Below are 15,578 nucleotides of genomic sequence, written 5' to 3' on the forward strand. Positions count from 1 at the left end.
CATTTGTTCTGCCTCAAGAAAAAACAAATACAGATAAACATGTTCAAGAAAAAGAAAAAGCTAAGGGGCTTCGGTTCCCAACTGTACATTCAAAGCAATACAGATTTCAATTGTTTTAATATCTATTTTTTGTCTTTGATGGTCGGGATATAAAACTTAACTTCATGGTAAAATGCAGCAAGGCATGGCTTCCCCTACCTGGAACAGTGAATATGATATTTAGCTAGTGACAATAAAGGATTTATCAGAAACTCTGAATTGTTGAGCTTCTAGTGAGGCCAAGTAAGAATCTTCCCATAACAGCATAAATTGTGCTTCTATGTTGTTGTGGATAAAGTCACATGTATTGCTAACTAAGGCTAGGCGCCTGACTACAAATATGATAATAGGCAGTCAGAAAGGTTCGGCTGAGGAGCCGAGTGTGAATAAAACACCAAGAGACAGGTAGTAAGTTTAAGTTATTGTATTCAAGCTTACACTTTTGCATAAATTTATGGACCAGTTCGGCAAACATCAAAGAAGCTCATAAACCGACGACCCACCAGAACCGCACACGGTAAAAAGCTCTGCCAGGATCCAAACAACTGCTCTCTTAGAACTACGGGAGGTTCAAACTCCTGTCATTCATTTTTATGTCGTGTCTCCCAGTCCTCCCTCATCGCCCCCTGGTGGTCCCAGTGCTCCCTTGTCCCTTCGCAAGTCAGTCACTGCTCTCCTTATGCATTGCTATGGGCAGGCCCCAATTATCTTGAGACATTTTATTTAAATTGAATGGAAACAAAAATCAAAGAAGGCAAAACATATATATGTATCACCACATGCTTTTTGAGGAATTAGGAAGCTACAGCAGAAAAAAGCTTCTGATCCCAGCAAACAAAGAGGGCTGAGACTTCAGAGAGGACCAGCAGCAAGTTCTATACCCATACCAACTTATACCAAGTTGTATTACCTATGCTGAAACGTTTTCTAAAAAAAACACACAGATGCAGACTATTCAGGCAAAAACTTCTTCTGTTTGACAGTTTTTTTCCCATGGTGTTTCACAGTTGTTGCTCTAAGTTTTATCGTGACTCTGCTTCCTGTCTTCTACATAATAAGTAGATAAATACATGAATAAGTAAATTAATAAAATTTGCATCATTCACTAAGAGAGCAATAATGTTAACGTACAATGTTTTTTGTGAGCCATATGAGCCAAGAGCTGCCTGCTTTTTCCTATCTTTTACTCATGTTGGTTTATCTGACGCCCCATTAAAGGTAGATTCAAATGTGAAGTTAAAAGTTTTCTGAAACATCAACTTCCGTCAAATCTATATGTAGGCTATTTCTCATTTGCAATACATCCTGTTACATACTTTGCACGTGCCTTAGAATGAATGATGTACAATTGACAGTGTGATGCCATCTTTTTTTTTTCTTATGACATACTTAATCGTTGCTTGACCAATTAAATTTGAGCCAGCTGGCATTACAAACTAACTTAATTGTAATACAACTGGGATTGAATTGGAATGTATATAACCTGTCTTTACAGCTAGATTGATTTGAAAAAATTGTTTCTATATGAAATAGAAATGTTTGTTTTGATATGTCTTGTTGTAAACCAGCTCTGTATAAATAAACTCAGTAATTTGACTACGAAACGTTGCCGTTTTAGGAAAGCAGACTGATGCAAATATGGTTTATCCAAAACTTGAGGTCATCCATCATCGACGGCCTGCTTGTGTGCATCCATGTAGGCAAAATCACACTCGCAGCTCTTTAACCAACTGTGTCATGTACATGCGTGATTTAGAGACAGATTTTAAACAGAGGCACTCAGGATCATTAAACTCAGTGGATGCTGCGTTTTGCCTTTAGCACATCCCATGACAACACAATTCTGTCAACTCCTGTGCATAACCTTTTTTGTTGCTGTAGTAATTGCCGATTAAGAGTCTGTTAGAAAAACAAGAATAAGTCAAGTGTGGAGGTTGAAACTGAGAGACACCGTAAGAGGATGGCAAAGGAAAGAAAAGAAAATGAGTAAGCTCCGAAATAAAACAATCTTGTATCTGAAAAGTAAGACAGAGAAAACTGGGCAAATAAGACAATAAAACTACAGATAGTCAGAATCAACTATTGCTGATGACAGGCTATTGTAATCAATCTATTAGAGAAAAAGCAATCATATAAGCATTCATGGCTAGATTTAATAGAATTTGTTAAAGAGCTCCAACAAGAACACAAACATTCACCTGCTTTCACATCAATATTTAAATATCAAAGTACATCAAGTCTATCATCAAGTGTCAAAGAGTTTTAAAGAAAGCGTAAACTTCCAAACAGTCACATCGTGGCTCAAACAAAAACAGCCAAAGCGGTTCGCTTCAGCCTTCCTGTGATTTTTGATCTCAGAGGGGTTCAACTCCTGAAGAGCCTGACGTCCTGTCACCATGGCCACCCTGAGTGTTATGCATGAAGCCCACTTTAATTTGAATCTCCATGCACAGAAAACTTTCTGCTGCCTTTGTTGGTTTTCAGGAAGAGGCACAATCCCTTGGTGAAACTAAAAACAAATGTAACCTGCAACTCACAAAAACAGGTTAATTAATTTATACTATATATATAGGAAGTTGGGCCTAATCAGAAGATATTAAATTCTAGGGAACCCAGGTGTGAGCAACAACAGAACACACAGTGTCTACAAGAAAAGAGCAAATATTTAATATAATAAACAATTGTGGATCCACATTTAAAACAGACAAACAAATACTGTGCACTTTTTAAAAAAAATAAATAAATAAATAAATTGAATACTTCAGTCTCCAATGAATTAATTCTTCAGTCTCAAAGTCTCTCAGCTGGTGACCAGTTGGGTCACTATCTACCCGTGCGCCTGGTCCTCTGGGCTGGGGCTCGCCATCCAGTTTCAGGTGAAGAGGGTCTTGGAATCTTTGGCCCTCCAAGCCAAAAGTGTACTGTACAAACTCCAAAAAAAAAAAAACCTGACCTATAACAAGGCCAAAGTAAAACATTTTAGCACATAAGATGCTATTTAATCATTTCTCAAGTTCTTCTTATTTTTTTCTTTCATGTTGTATAACAACAAGTTAACAGAACACAATTTTTCCAACATATTAGTAAAACTAAATAGATTAGCTTATATGTGGTAAAAAAAAAAGAATATAATATACATTCAATCTTAAAATAAATGCAATTACATAAAACAAATACAACATACACAACAATAACAATACAAAATCTTACAATCAATTTTATTTTATATTAAATTTTATAATTTAATAGGTATTTTAGCCAATTTTCACCAAATTTACTTAACCAACTGCCGAGCGCGTGCGATGACTCACCGATGCTCCGAGCTGTCAACGGCTATTTTTCGGGCTTCAGCTGTTCACGGGGGAAACCCTCCGAGATCTAATAAAACCGAATGTAGTATTTTGAATTATATATTTAGTGAATTTATATTAATATTGTTTTCCTTACCAATTTCCAGATTCGTCAATTTCTTTCTACCTCTTTACGGAAACGACCGTCAGCTGTTAGCTCTCAAGCGTTCGCAGCGAAACAACCGTCAGCTGTTCTCAAGCGTTCTGAGCGAAGCAACCGTCAGCTGTTAGCTTTCAAGCCTGTCTGCCGCGCTCCGAACGAAACAACCGCCACCTGTTAAAAAGGGGCGGGACGATCAACCCCATTGGCCGACACGAAACCAGACCGCGCCAGCCATTGGCTGCCTAATCTGTCAATAGAAGCTAACACTAAAAGCATATTTCACATTTTTTGAAGATTTACGTAATTACCTTTTAGCTATTTTGGTAGAATAAGACATTGAATCAACATCTATTATTTTTTTCTTGTGTTTTTAAACACTGGGTTACACAAACATTTATTCATCCATTATAATTATAAGGCTATTAAGTCGTTGTAATGTCAATTGATTATTGAAAGAAATTCACAATAGAGGGACCAGTCTCTCTATAAGAAAAATTTAAAACTGAACACATAAACACCCATTAATGATAAGAAGCAACAGGAGGAATGACTGCTTAGAAAGACACAGACCGATCGGATGCGTATCCAATTCAAAGGTGATCTAACGTCCTGGTGGGATTCATCCAACCTGAATGTCATTGATACTCGACAAACGTCACTATTCTGCGTCCTGATACGTGTAAGCAGGAAGAAAAGCAACAACCATGGCGTACTGTAAGCCCAGATCTGAAATTTTAGTCAAATACATGGGAGACAGCCTCAGAGAGCCTCAGAAAATCCTGTTGCATGACTATGCTCTGAAGCACCGTGACAGAAAACCGTACGGTCTAGATAAATTTCGAAAACATTTTACCGGAGCAGGCATGCATATCAATGTCAGGACCGATTTTGATACCAATCGTGCGATATTTGTGGGCGTGATGGCGTGATTTCAAAATTATTTTGGGGTCAAAAATTCTCTTTATTTCTCACTCTAGCAGAGGGGCAATCAGTCTGAGGCACACTCTAATTTTAGGAAAAATGAAAAACGTTGGGTCGCTTAGAGACAAATTGTGGACAAACCGTAATTGGTATGGACGAGCCGTCTTCACTTTCGAAGAAATCACGGACATATCTACAAAATGAAATTTGAATGGCATTTCTACGTGAATTCGTGACGACACAGAAAATCCTCAAAAATAGGGTATTTTTAGGATTTTTCCCATTGACTTATAATGGGGTTTTTTCGTAGTTTTTTGCGAATTATGTCGCCATGTTAACCCCGAATCCCACCAAAAGTAATAGCTCCAATGGCGTGAATTTTCGGCACGTTTTGATACCTCATTTGTAGGTGTGCACGCAGCGGTATGAGCCGCATTAACGGTTACGGAAGAAAAATAAAGATTAAAGAGACCCTTGTTGGGTGTAGAGTAATAGGTTCCTGCCATTGCTTTGCATGGCAGGCCCCAATAAATATAATAAAACGTTGCCTTAATAAAATAGGGCTACGTTGTTTCATTACGTAATGTAAAGAGCTGGAAAGAAAATAATTGCATGTAATCATATTTTTAAAGACATCAATTTTCTTGTTTATACAAAATTAAAAATCCCACCAATACTGTTAGTTTTTGGGGCTTGTGCCCATCGTAAGCTTGAGTTTGTCATCGCCGTAAACAGTGGTGGACCTAGACTTTTAGCATGGGGAGGCTTTCTGGGGCTTCACAGACGACAGTAACAACATGGGTCTCTGTAACTGCATATATGCCTCGCCCAGACATTTTTCTAACCCTAGCTGTTAGCGTTATTCCTGACCCTATCCTTAACCACAGCTTAATTCACACTGTACCTCTAAAATCTAGCTAGCAGAATGCAGTAGAACTGTTCACAAAAGTGAGGTGAAATGTCTTCATTTGCCTTTGTTGGTAAATGTGACTGGCCATGGTCACAAACACGTCCACTTGAGCTACTTGCCGATTCTGAAAGTATGAATACTGTGAAAGTGGTTGTAGATGCAGTGTATACGAGCACACACACAATTTATTTTTCTTGAAGCTTCCCCCCTGTTGACAAATCAGAGTTTTTATTACTTATCGTTTTTTACCAGTAGCAATAAAATGTATGAGACCCGCCAGACCTGACAGATAGTTATGTCCAGTTGAACTGGTAGATCTGGTTCCCAGTACAATGACTTTCTCCAAAACGTGGCCACGTTGCTCTAATCCAAACTTTGCTGGGGGTTTTTTTGCACCAGTTCATCCAATCCAGAAGTTGTCCGTGTTCTTGAATTTTACCCAATAATACTTCACAATCCTGAGGCGAAATTAGAATAGGTCATGACCTTCCTGAGGAACACCAATAAAACAAAACAAGCATGATGTCATGAGATCCATTTCAGAAATCAAGGTAATAACAAAACCAAACAGCAAAATCTGGATAGCTTGGACTTGTTGCAGAGGCACAAGATGTCCATCAGACACAAGTCCAACAATAAATGGACGTCAAGTTATCGCTGTTAATGTCCACCGGTTTATTTTTACCTTTTGCTTTTAAAGACTGTGGCATCCCTCTGGTAATTATCCTCTAAATCAATGCTCAGTGATTCACAGATTGAGGCCAAAATGGATGCTGATTTTTATTTACTTTGTTTTGGGATTATGCAAGATATGTCTTAGGAGGTGGTGTGTGTGTGTGTGTGTGTGTGTGTGTGTGTGTGTGCGCGCGTGTGGGGGCGTGCGTGTGTGTGTGTAGTAAGGCTGCCGGGTTGCCCTTTAAATGTACGAGTGATATTCTCCAACAGAACATTGTGATGGAAGCTGCTGTTGCTGGTATGTAGGCCAGCAGCTCTCCAAACCGCGTTACATAAATTAGAGGGACTCACCTTCACCTTTGTTCCCATTTTCTGGTGGAAGCGTGAACAAGACATGAGACCTGCAGCAACAACAACAACAATAAAACCCCCCGTGGTTTCAGAGTGGACACACTCGTGGTTGGGTTTGCATCATCGCTTTTAGCTGGTACTCATAGGAGGAGAGCAGCGCGCTGATGTTTTGTAGCTATCTGTAGTTTTGCCATTGTAACTTTTAAGAGATTTTTAGTGTTGGATTGTAAAATACAAACAGACTGGTTAGTATCCGCTTTCAATTTATTAGTCCTCCTTTGGTTTTTACATGTTTTCATGAGACGTGGGTCTGACCTAAAGAACCAGACGAGCTAAAAGAATTTTGTTTCCATTGAGTTGGCTCAGGCGTCTGGTCGGGATGCTTCCTGGGCACTAGAGACCATCTGTAATGGTTCTGGAAACACCTTGAGATCCATTAGAAAGAGCTGGAGTCATTGGGAAGAGGAATGACTGTTTCCCTCTACACCTCTACAGTCCAATAGTAAATAAATTGAACAATTAAGATTTAGATTTTTTATGTCATTTTGTCAGAATATATAGTTCAGATTGAACTCTGCCTCTATATTTAGTCTGCTTTAATCAAACACTAATGCCTCGGTGTAGAAAAAGTTTGGTTCCTTTTTGGGCGGTATGAATGCCCAATCGGACTCAAATTGGACCAAAAAAGCAAACTCTCGCCTGCCTACAAGCCTAGGTCTCTGTCCAACTGAAGTAAATTCATAAATACATACAGTACAGGCCAAAGGTTTGGACACACCTTTTAATTCAATGAGTTTCCTTTATTTTCATGACTATTGACATTGTAGATTCACACTGAAGGCATCAAAACTATGAATAACACATGTGGAAATATGCACTAAACAAAAAAGTGTAAAACAACTGAAAATAGCCCTTATATTCTAGTTTCTTCAAAGTAGCAACCTTTTGCTGTGATTACTGCTTTGCACACACTCTGCATTTTCTTGATGAGCGTCAAGAGGTCGTCACCTGAAATGGTTTTCACTTCATAGGTCAACCTGCCCTGTCAGGTTAATAAGTGGGATTTCTTGCCTTATAAATAGTCATGAAAATAAAGAAAACCCATTGAATTAGAAAGGTATGTCCAAACTTTTGGTCTGTACTGTATGTGGATGCAAGAAGACTGGAGACCACTCCAAAAGCAGGAAGCGAACTACAGTGCATTATGGGTAAATACAACCTAAAACGATCATGAGTCTAATGTTGCCAGGAGAAATGACTCGTGATCTTTTCCCAAAAACAAAAGACAAATCCTACAGCCGCTAAAATCTGATGCCACTCTGCTTCTGCTTACATTTTGTGAGGAAGAAAGTTGTTTTCATGTTGTGCCTTTCAGTAGTTCTTGGAGCAGCGCCACCACAGGCAAGCGGGTGAACAGGTTTTTCAATTAGTTCGGATCATTTGATATAGTGCAGTGTGAAAGCGAACCGGCTGAAAATGGAACCAGTGTTGAAATTTTGGTCCCCCAAATCAAACCGAGCTTACCAGACTTATCAGGTGTGAAAACACCCTACCTACATCATCTAGTTCTTCATGCAAGTAGATGGTGGTTAAGGGGTTAACCACAACCAAATTTGATGAACTGGATGAAGGCATGTTTGGGCAACAAGGGGCATCAGCCCTGTCGGTGTAAATAGTAGAATTATTTCTCCTGCAGTGTTACAAACTTCTTTTTAAAATAAGGCAAAGAGACATATGAGGCGATAAAAGTGGCATATTCCAGAAAGACCAATCTTTAAAATAAATGTAAGTATTGTTTTTTTTGTTTTTTTTTAATTATATGAAAGAGTGGCATAATTTGTTTGCTGAAGGAGAGCACAGCTATGAATGTCCATTCAAACTAATTTTCTGTATATTCTTCTTCTTGTCTCAAATCACTGGGAAAACTGCTTTTGTCCCAAAATGACGACCGGCTCGTCACGTCTTACCGATGCGTGTGAACGTTTTCCTCATGGACGCTCTGTGTGGCCTCTCGGCTCACAGCCGCCACCGCACCTGCTCTCACTTCAAGACCTAGATCATAGAGTTAATGTTGCAGACTGACCAATCATTCATCACCAAGGTAACAATTAAATGGGACTTAGTGACCCTGGCAGCCTTTGTCATTCCCTCCCCGTATCACCGCTGACCTTATTTCAGGCTTCGAAGCGAGGACTCTTGAGGACCAGCTTCTGTATGCTGGTTTGGATAAATTATAAAAAGAAAATCTGTACGTTAGTCTTCTACAGCACCATAAATTATTATAGTTAATATTATACTAATAATTGTAAAAGGCAAGATACTAACATAAGGAGAAAAAATATTCTTTGATTATTTTCTTAAGCTGTCCCAATGGCAGAACTTTAATAAGATATTTATTTTCTTCCTTGCGTTTGGTTTATTTATTTATTGCAAGCCGTCTGCTCGGTGACGCAAACTCTACTTGAAAACAAGATGCATGTCGCAGTACAAGCCATATCTAATTTGAACTTAATCACATAAACTATAAGTTTAATCAGATTCTGCAGAAGGAATTTCAATGTTATTTATGTTAGCTAAATTATGGAATTAGTTTTATTGTTTGGACTATGAATGTTGCACATTAGAAGATTATATAAGCACCCTTCTGTCAAAATGTAATCGATGGCGTGATTGATGAGTGATTAATGACCGTAACTAATTGCTTTTAATTTCCGGTCACATGATCACCACCCCAGGATGTCTCATGACCTCAGCATGCTTAACACATGCGACACTATATTTCTGGTCATTTCAATTCAACCAATAGAAACAGAGACAGGCTCCGAGTTTTAAGAGTAATACAATTAAAGTATGAAAAAAACCAATAAGTGTTAAATAATCAAGAATAATATATAGTATATACTATAGCTAGAGAAGTTTAGATTTGTAATGTTGTAATTAACTCCGGTTTTGCTCACCAAGCCTTTCGTGTTTGTGTGTCCAGACAGAACACTGGACAGGCAGAGGGGTGACCTTAGAACATGTCCCTCAGGATGTCTCATGGTCTCTGGCTAGCATGCTGGACACGTGTGACACTCTATATTTCCAATCATTTCAATTGGGTCTCTATCGGGGGCCGATTGGTATGATGTAAACGCCAGCACATTCTCATGAATTCTCATTCTCATGACCTCTGGGAGGAAGCGCCGATGGCAGTGATGCTCACCAGGCCATTTGTGTGTGTGTGTGTGTGTGTGGTGGGGGGGCGTGTACGCACATGTGACCACTTGTGAGCAAATTAGACTACAGCACAATTAGAGCACGAAAAACAATAAGTGATCATCAGTATCAAGATTAATACATAGATTGTCACCTTTCCTAGAAAAGTTTAGAATCTTGTATTTATCAAAGGTTTTGTTCACCAAGCCTTTCGTGTGTGTATAGGCGCGTGTGTGTGTGCGCCTGTGTGTATGTGTCTGGGGCATAAGAGTGGACGGGAGCTGACCCAATTGAAATGATTGGAAATATAGAGTGTCACACGTGTCCAGCATGCTAGCCAGAGACCATGAGACATCCTGAGGGACATGTTCTAAGGTCACCCCTCTGCCTGTCCAGTGTTCTGTCTGGACACACAAACACGAACGGCTTGGTGAGCAAAACCGGAGTTAATTACAACATTTCAAATCTAAACTTCTCTAGCTATAGTATATACTATATATTATTCTTGATTATTTAACACTTATTGGTTTTTTTCATACTTTAATTGTATTACTCTTAAAACTCGGAGCCTGTCTCTGTTTCTATTGGTTGAATTGAAATGACCAGAAATATATAGTGTCACACGTGTTAAGCATGCTGACATGGGTGATCATGTGACCGGAAATTAAAAGCAATTAGTTACGGTCATTAATCACTCATCAATCACTCCATCGATTAAATTTTGACAGAAGGGTGCTTATATAATCTTCTCACATTGCCAGGCAGCTATTTAACATTTGCACTGTGGAGATATTTGAGTTTATTTAAATGCATCCAAGAATAAATTTTAGAAAAACATCATAATCTAGCTGGAATATCTGTGTTTCAAGTTAGAGTTTATTTAAATTGTTCTTGATAGAGCCATGAAGACCTTAGCCTCCTGAGACCCGGGCTTTTGTTTGATGTGCATTTTTTATGTCTCCTTACTATTTGGGATTAGTATGACCTGATTTTAGTTGAAATTAAATTTTAGCTTTCTACGTGCTCTTGAACTATGTCAAAACCAATGCCCTCATATGAGGACAATGGGTCTGTTTTTGCATATACATTTCTCCTTGTCATTTGGGATCATAAGGACCCAATTAGCCTAAAAATGAAATTTTAGCTTTTAGCTTTCTACAATAAGTGGTTATCTCAAAACCCAATGTCCTCAGACGAGGACATTGGGTCTATCTGTGTGACGATAAGACCATTCAATCAATGTTATTATTTACATCTGTGTTTACAAAAATGTAATGTCCTCATATGAGGATGCAGGGTCTCAGGAGGTTTGAGGGAAAAAAATAACAACATGCCTCCTGTCTTTGACTTCAGCACATCACATGATTTACCCCTAGGAGAAAACCGTTACACCCAGAGAATAAATATGCTTATTGAGACAGGGAGAGCCGAGCGGAGGATGTGACTTTTTGTAATGCGGCCCTTGCAGAACATCTTCCTGAGAGTTTACATGAGGCCAACCTGCCAGTCCTTCCCAGCCGTTCCAGCCTCTCGCCTGTCAGCAGGGCCATGACATCATCATCGGTCCTGGTGCTGAGCAGGAGATACAGGGGAAATAATGAAAACGTCTCAATTGGTGAAAAGCATTAGCCAGTCCGTCACAGGGATGTTCATTTAGTTTGTAAAAGAAGAAGAAAAGAAAAAAATAGATGATTAGTTTAATAGTCGGAAATGGCTTTAGATGGAAGTCATTTATATGTGGGATTTCGTCACAGTTTTTTGAATTTGCTTGAATTCACTACAGGAATCCATTAATCATAAAGAATAAAACCTAAAATTTTGCAGGAGTCTTTGTTTGGAGTCCAAATTCTCCTTTTAGTCTTTAAATTCAGTTCCATGTTTCAATGACTTGTTTCTAGAAATGTCCTAAATTGTGTCTTTTTCTTCACATTTTTTCTTATTGTCTTCTCATTTAAATTTCACATTGAAAACTGGATCAACCCATATTTGATATTTTCCCCCACATTTTATCATTTGACTTCTCTCGTCTCTTCTTGCTGTTGAAATGTGATAACCACGTAGTAGTAGATAATTAGGTGGAAGGGAGACGATACATTGCTTTCAAAAGAGCTTTGCAAATAGAAATGAACATTTTTGATTTAAAACAAATACTCAGGACACTGTTTCAGTTGAGTTGGAATATATATAAAAAAAATTTAATAAAATTTATTGATACATATATAGTTATTTATTGGAATACTTATACTTAGTTGCAATAACATATTATTTTTGTATTCCTTTAATTGTATTAAACTATTATAATGTACTGAGTTCTGCTCCAGGACAAGGGATTTTACAGACACCATCCATCAACTACATAGGTTAAAATAAAATTTAAAAAAGAGAAATTCTGCAAACACCATGAAAACACACATTACTGTGCTGACATCGCCCAGGTAAGTTTTGTCATTTGAAGAAATGATATGTTGTGTATATTTTATTCAGATTCTCTGCTTTTCTGAGCATTTACATCCAGCTCCTCCTGAGTCATCACTTTGTTAAACTACATTTTTGTCCAAAAGTCTTTTGAGTTGTTTTTCTACCACGTTTGTAAATCTAGAGACTTTTTTCAGTCTGTCTCAATAACTCCTTCCAGAATCGTTCTGCTGTATTTAGCTCCATTCATCTTTCAGTTCCCATCGTCTTACCTGCATGTGCAAAATAAAAGCAGGCCTGGCTACATGTCAGCACGATGTTGCCGCCCACCATGTTCGGAAATGGAAATAGGACGTTCAGGGTGACGCACAGGGTCAGGTCTTTTATTTGTTTAATTTTAAGCCCGACCTGTCTGGTGTATTCTTTTTTTTTTAATGCATTTTTTTTTATTTGCTTCATAGAACAACAGAATTTATACTGAGATTCAATTAAACTCAATGCTAAATTGACTAATTGGTTGCCATTTGAAAAAAAAAAGCAAAAAACGTTGACAACCATGTGTCATTTTCACTCTGCTCAACAATTATCGACAACTCTGTGTTGATCCGTCTCATAGAAACCATTGAAGTTTTTAGCTGTGGTGTGTGGAAGCATGCAGCTTTAAAGTCACCCACGGCAGTGTGTATAATATTTTAATATTCTTTCATAAAGGCTCACTCGGTAACATCTGTGTGGCGTGAAACTACTCTCGGTCCGTCATCAACACTTGCTTATCTGCATCGGAGCGGCGGCCGGTCACAATGCTCCAGGCGGGCTTCACACCCAGCAGACGGAGGCAGACGACTGCTCACTCTCACCTTTGCCCCTCTGGGCAACGTGGAGTTGCAGAGTACCGTATGTGGTCACAAAACTGCGTAGCTACTAGAACTCGACAGAGTTGCACAATTTTCATTAGAAAGATTCAGCATGAACAGCGTTCTTTTGTCACTTCACAGTAATCTCATTCCCTCACGTTATGATTGCTCTCGCTAACTATGTTGATTCAATTCCCACGTTGAAAGCCAGAGGGGTCGTCTTGTTGTTATAGCAACACCCATATACCTCTTTATGTCAAACACAGACAAATACGCACACCAAAATTTTTATGGTTCATCTTCGCAATAATTCTGAAAATCGGAAACCCCATCAGGCTAGCCCTTACTTAGGTTTTGCCGTCACATTAAGCTTTTCAACAACACCAAAACATGGGCAGTGAAAAGTGAGAGGAGGAAACGCCATTAGGTGAGACGTGAACAAGGCTGACGAGAGAACGTCGGGTTATGCCTCTCTTGTTTTTGTGTTTCTGCAGCATCCTGTTTGCTGACATCGAGGGCTTCACCAGTCTGGCGTCACAGTGCACGGCACAGGAGTTGGTGATGACGCTCAATGAGCTTTTCGCCCGCTTTGACAAGTTGGCAGCGGTAAGCGTACAACGCATGCAAGCATGTATAATTTTCAAGGATTGCAATGATTCTTGGGATCGCGTGCTTTCATTTATTTATGGATTTTCTTTATGTAGACTTTGAGAACTTTTGTTTAAGACGTTTTGAATGCGAGGTTAATGGTTGCTATGGAGTCTTACAGACATACAGGAAGACTAGAAATGTGCAGAGAAATAAGGCCATGTTGCATGTTCCCCACTTGTTTTGTGACTAGTCAGTCACAAACACGGAAACCCAATTTATATTGGCCTGAATGTCAATAGTTTGTTGTTTCCTACTTTGTTTTATTACATTTTGTATGATTTATTTTTTGCTGAGCAGGTAAAAAAAGATCGCAATAGATTTATTTTACAATATTTAATTTGAATAAAATGTGGCGCCTGACTAGTTTCAACTTGGCGATTGGTCTTCACTTTTAAAAACAACAGTTTTTGAGACTGTTGTTTTTGAAAAACAGTTCAAAAACAACAAACTACCCTTTTTAGGGCCGGTAGGTCTTGCCTGGTGCAGTTCCACATCCAGTTGGTAATCTGCCTGTATGGTTATGCTCTGAATGGTTTGTGTAAAAAAATAAAATAAAATAAAAATCTCTGCCTTTTGGGATGGAGCTTGAAGTCTCGAAATCGTCTGTGGATGGAAGCTGTTTCCTGGAGAATAATGCAGATGTTTTTTCTTGCTTGGGTAACCTTTTACCAGGAGTTGGTTATCTGACACCAGTTATCTCATCATTTTGGGAAATCAGTCTCACAGCTGCAGTGTCGTCAGCAAGCTGCATAAAGAAGTTGAAATTTGAGGCGGCTTTGCCGTCATAGGGGTCAAAAGTCAATGCTAGAGGGCCGAGTACACATCCCTACGGTCATCCGGTGTTGAGACTGAGAGGGGTCCAGGTGTGGTGACCGACCAGAACCGCTTGTGGTTTTAATGTCTAGAAGCTTCAGACCAGAGACCAGTCCAGCTTCCAGTTCTCAAAGCTTAGAAATGAAAAGAAAAAAAAAAGTGTTTAAGCGTGGTTCAGGTGTTGCTTAGGCAACCAGCCAAGACTGACTTTCAATGTTGTTGTTTAGGGACAAGTCAGATGGGGAAAACAAAGTCCAGCTTTTAATGTATTTCCTTTGGCTAAATAAGAACAATCGGCAGTAAAAGTCAAATTTATTTGTACTTTTTTTTTTACAAGACCAGAAATCAGAACTTTAAAAACTTTATTATTTGAACACTGATTTGTTTTTCACGTTAAAGTATTGAAGTTCCAGTAATTCTTCTAATTTGAATATGAATTTATTGATCTTGCAAAGCTTCCCAGAGACATGAAACATTTTTAAAATGACGACAAGAGGACCACATTTCTGACACAATGTATCATCCGTCAGTTTGGACGGCAGAGACTTGTTTTGCAAGGATATTAAGTCAAATTAAACTATTAAAGATTGTAGATAGAAGTAGTTGGAGTAAATAAAAAAAAAAAAAAAACTTTTGTAGATTGAAGCGACTGCCACTTTAGATGAGAACAATTGTGACACAGCAGCATAAAGCAGTGGTGTTCAAACTAAAAATATTTTTCATGTTCAATCCCTTCTTGGAGACGCTGTAGTTTCGTATATAAATAGCAACTTAATATTATCTTCACTGCCATTGCTGAAGCTTCCCAGTTATTAATATTTGCACCACAACCTTGCGAATACTGATATATTTATCATTTATCCAGCGTCATTGTGTGTTGAGCTGATCCTCGGTTTCTGTCTGTAGCTCCAAAGTGACAACTCTGGCACGGCTTTCTTACGACGGGCTCTTTATTAAATGCCGTGAAAACTACAGAAATAAAAGACAAAGCTTTAGACATAGATACACTTACAGACAGACACTTGACACGTGCTTTGACAAAAAGGTTACCTCGTGGCCGCCTGCCACTTCGGAGATCTTTAACGATTAATTTGTCGTTGTTCACTCTAAACCAAAATATTAAGTAATTAAAACAACATAAAAACACCATAACCAATAAATTCACAAAACATTACAAACATAACTACAAAATACCTTGACAACGACAGGACATGAGGCTGCTACACATAGCTCTGGCACGGGCTTCTGCTTCTTCTATGCTTATTTAAGTCTCGCAGCCTCACACATGCACACAAATC

The 15,578-nt window shown here is 38.7% G+C and overlaps 1 protein-coding gene across 2 annotated transcripts in view; it reads left to right on the plus strand.

Annotated features, from left to right (window-relative positions):
• The window catches only part of adcy5 (adenylate cyclase 5), a 100,294-nt gene that overhangs the window by 59,033 nt on the left and 25,683 nt on the right, over positions 1-15,578 (plus strand). For both annotated transcript variants that reach the window (XM_023337276.1, XM_023337277.1), the window contains exon 4: positions 13,311-13,422. In XM_023337276.1, the coding sequence (XP_023193044.1) occupies positions 13,311-13,422 (112 nt within the window). The remainder of the gene's footprint in view (positions 1-13,310; positions 13,423-15,578) is intronic.

Source organism: Xiphophorus maculatus, chromosome 7 (genome assembly GCF_002775205.1).
Source record: "Xiphophorus maculatus strain JP 163 A chromosome 7, X_maculatus-5.0-male, whole genome shotgun sequence".
Lineage (NCBI taxonomy): Eukaryota > Metazoa > Chordata > Actinopteri > Cyprinodontiformes > Poeciliidae > Xiphophorus > Xiphophorus maculatus.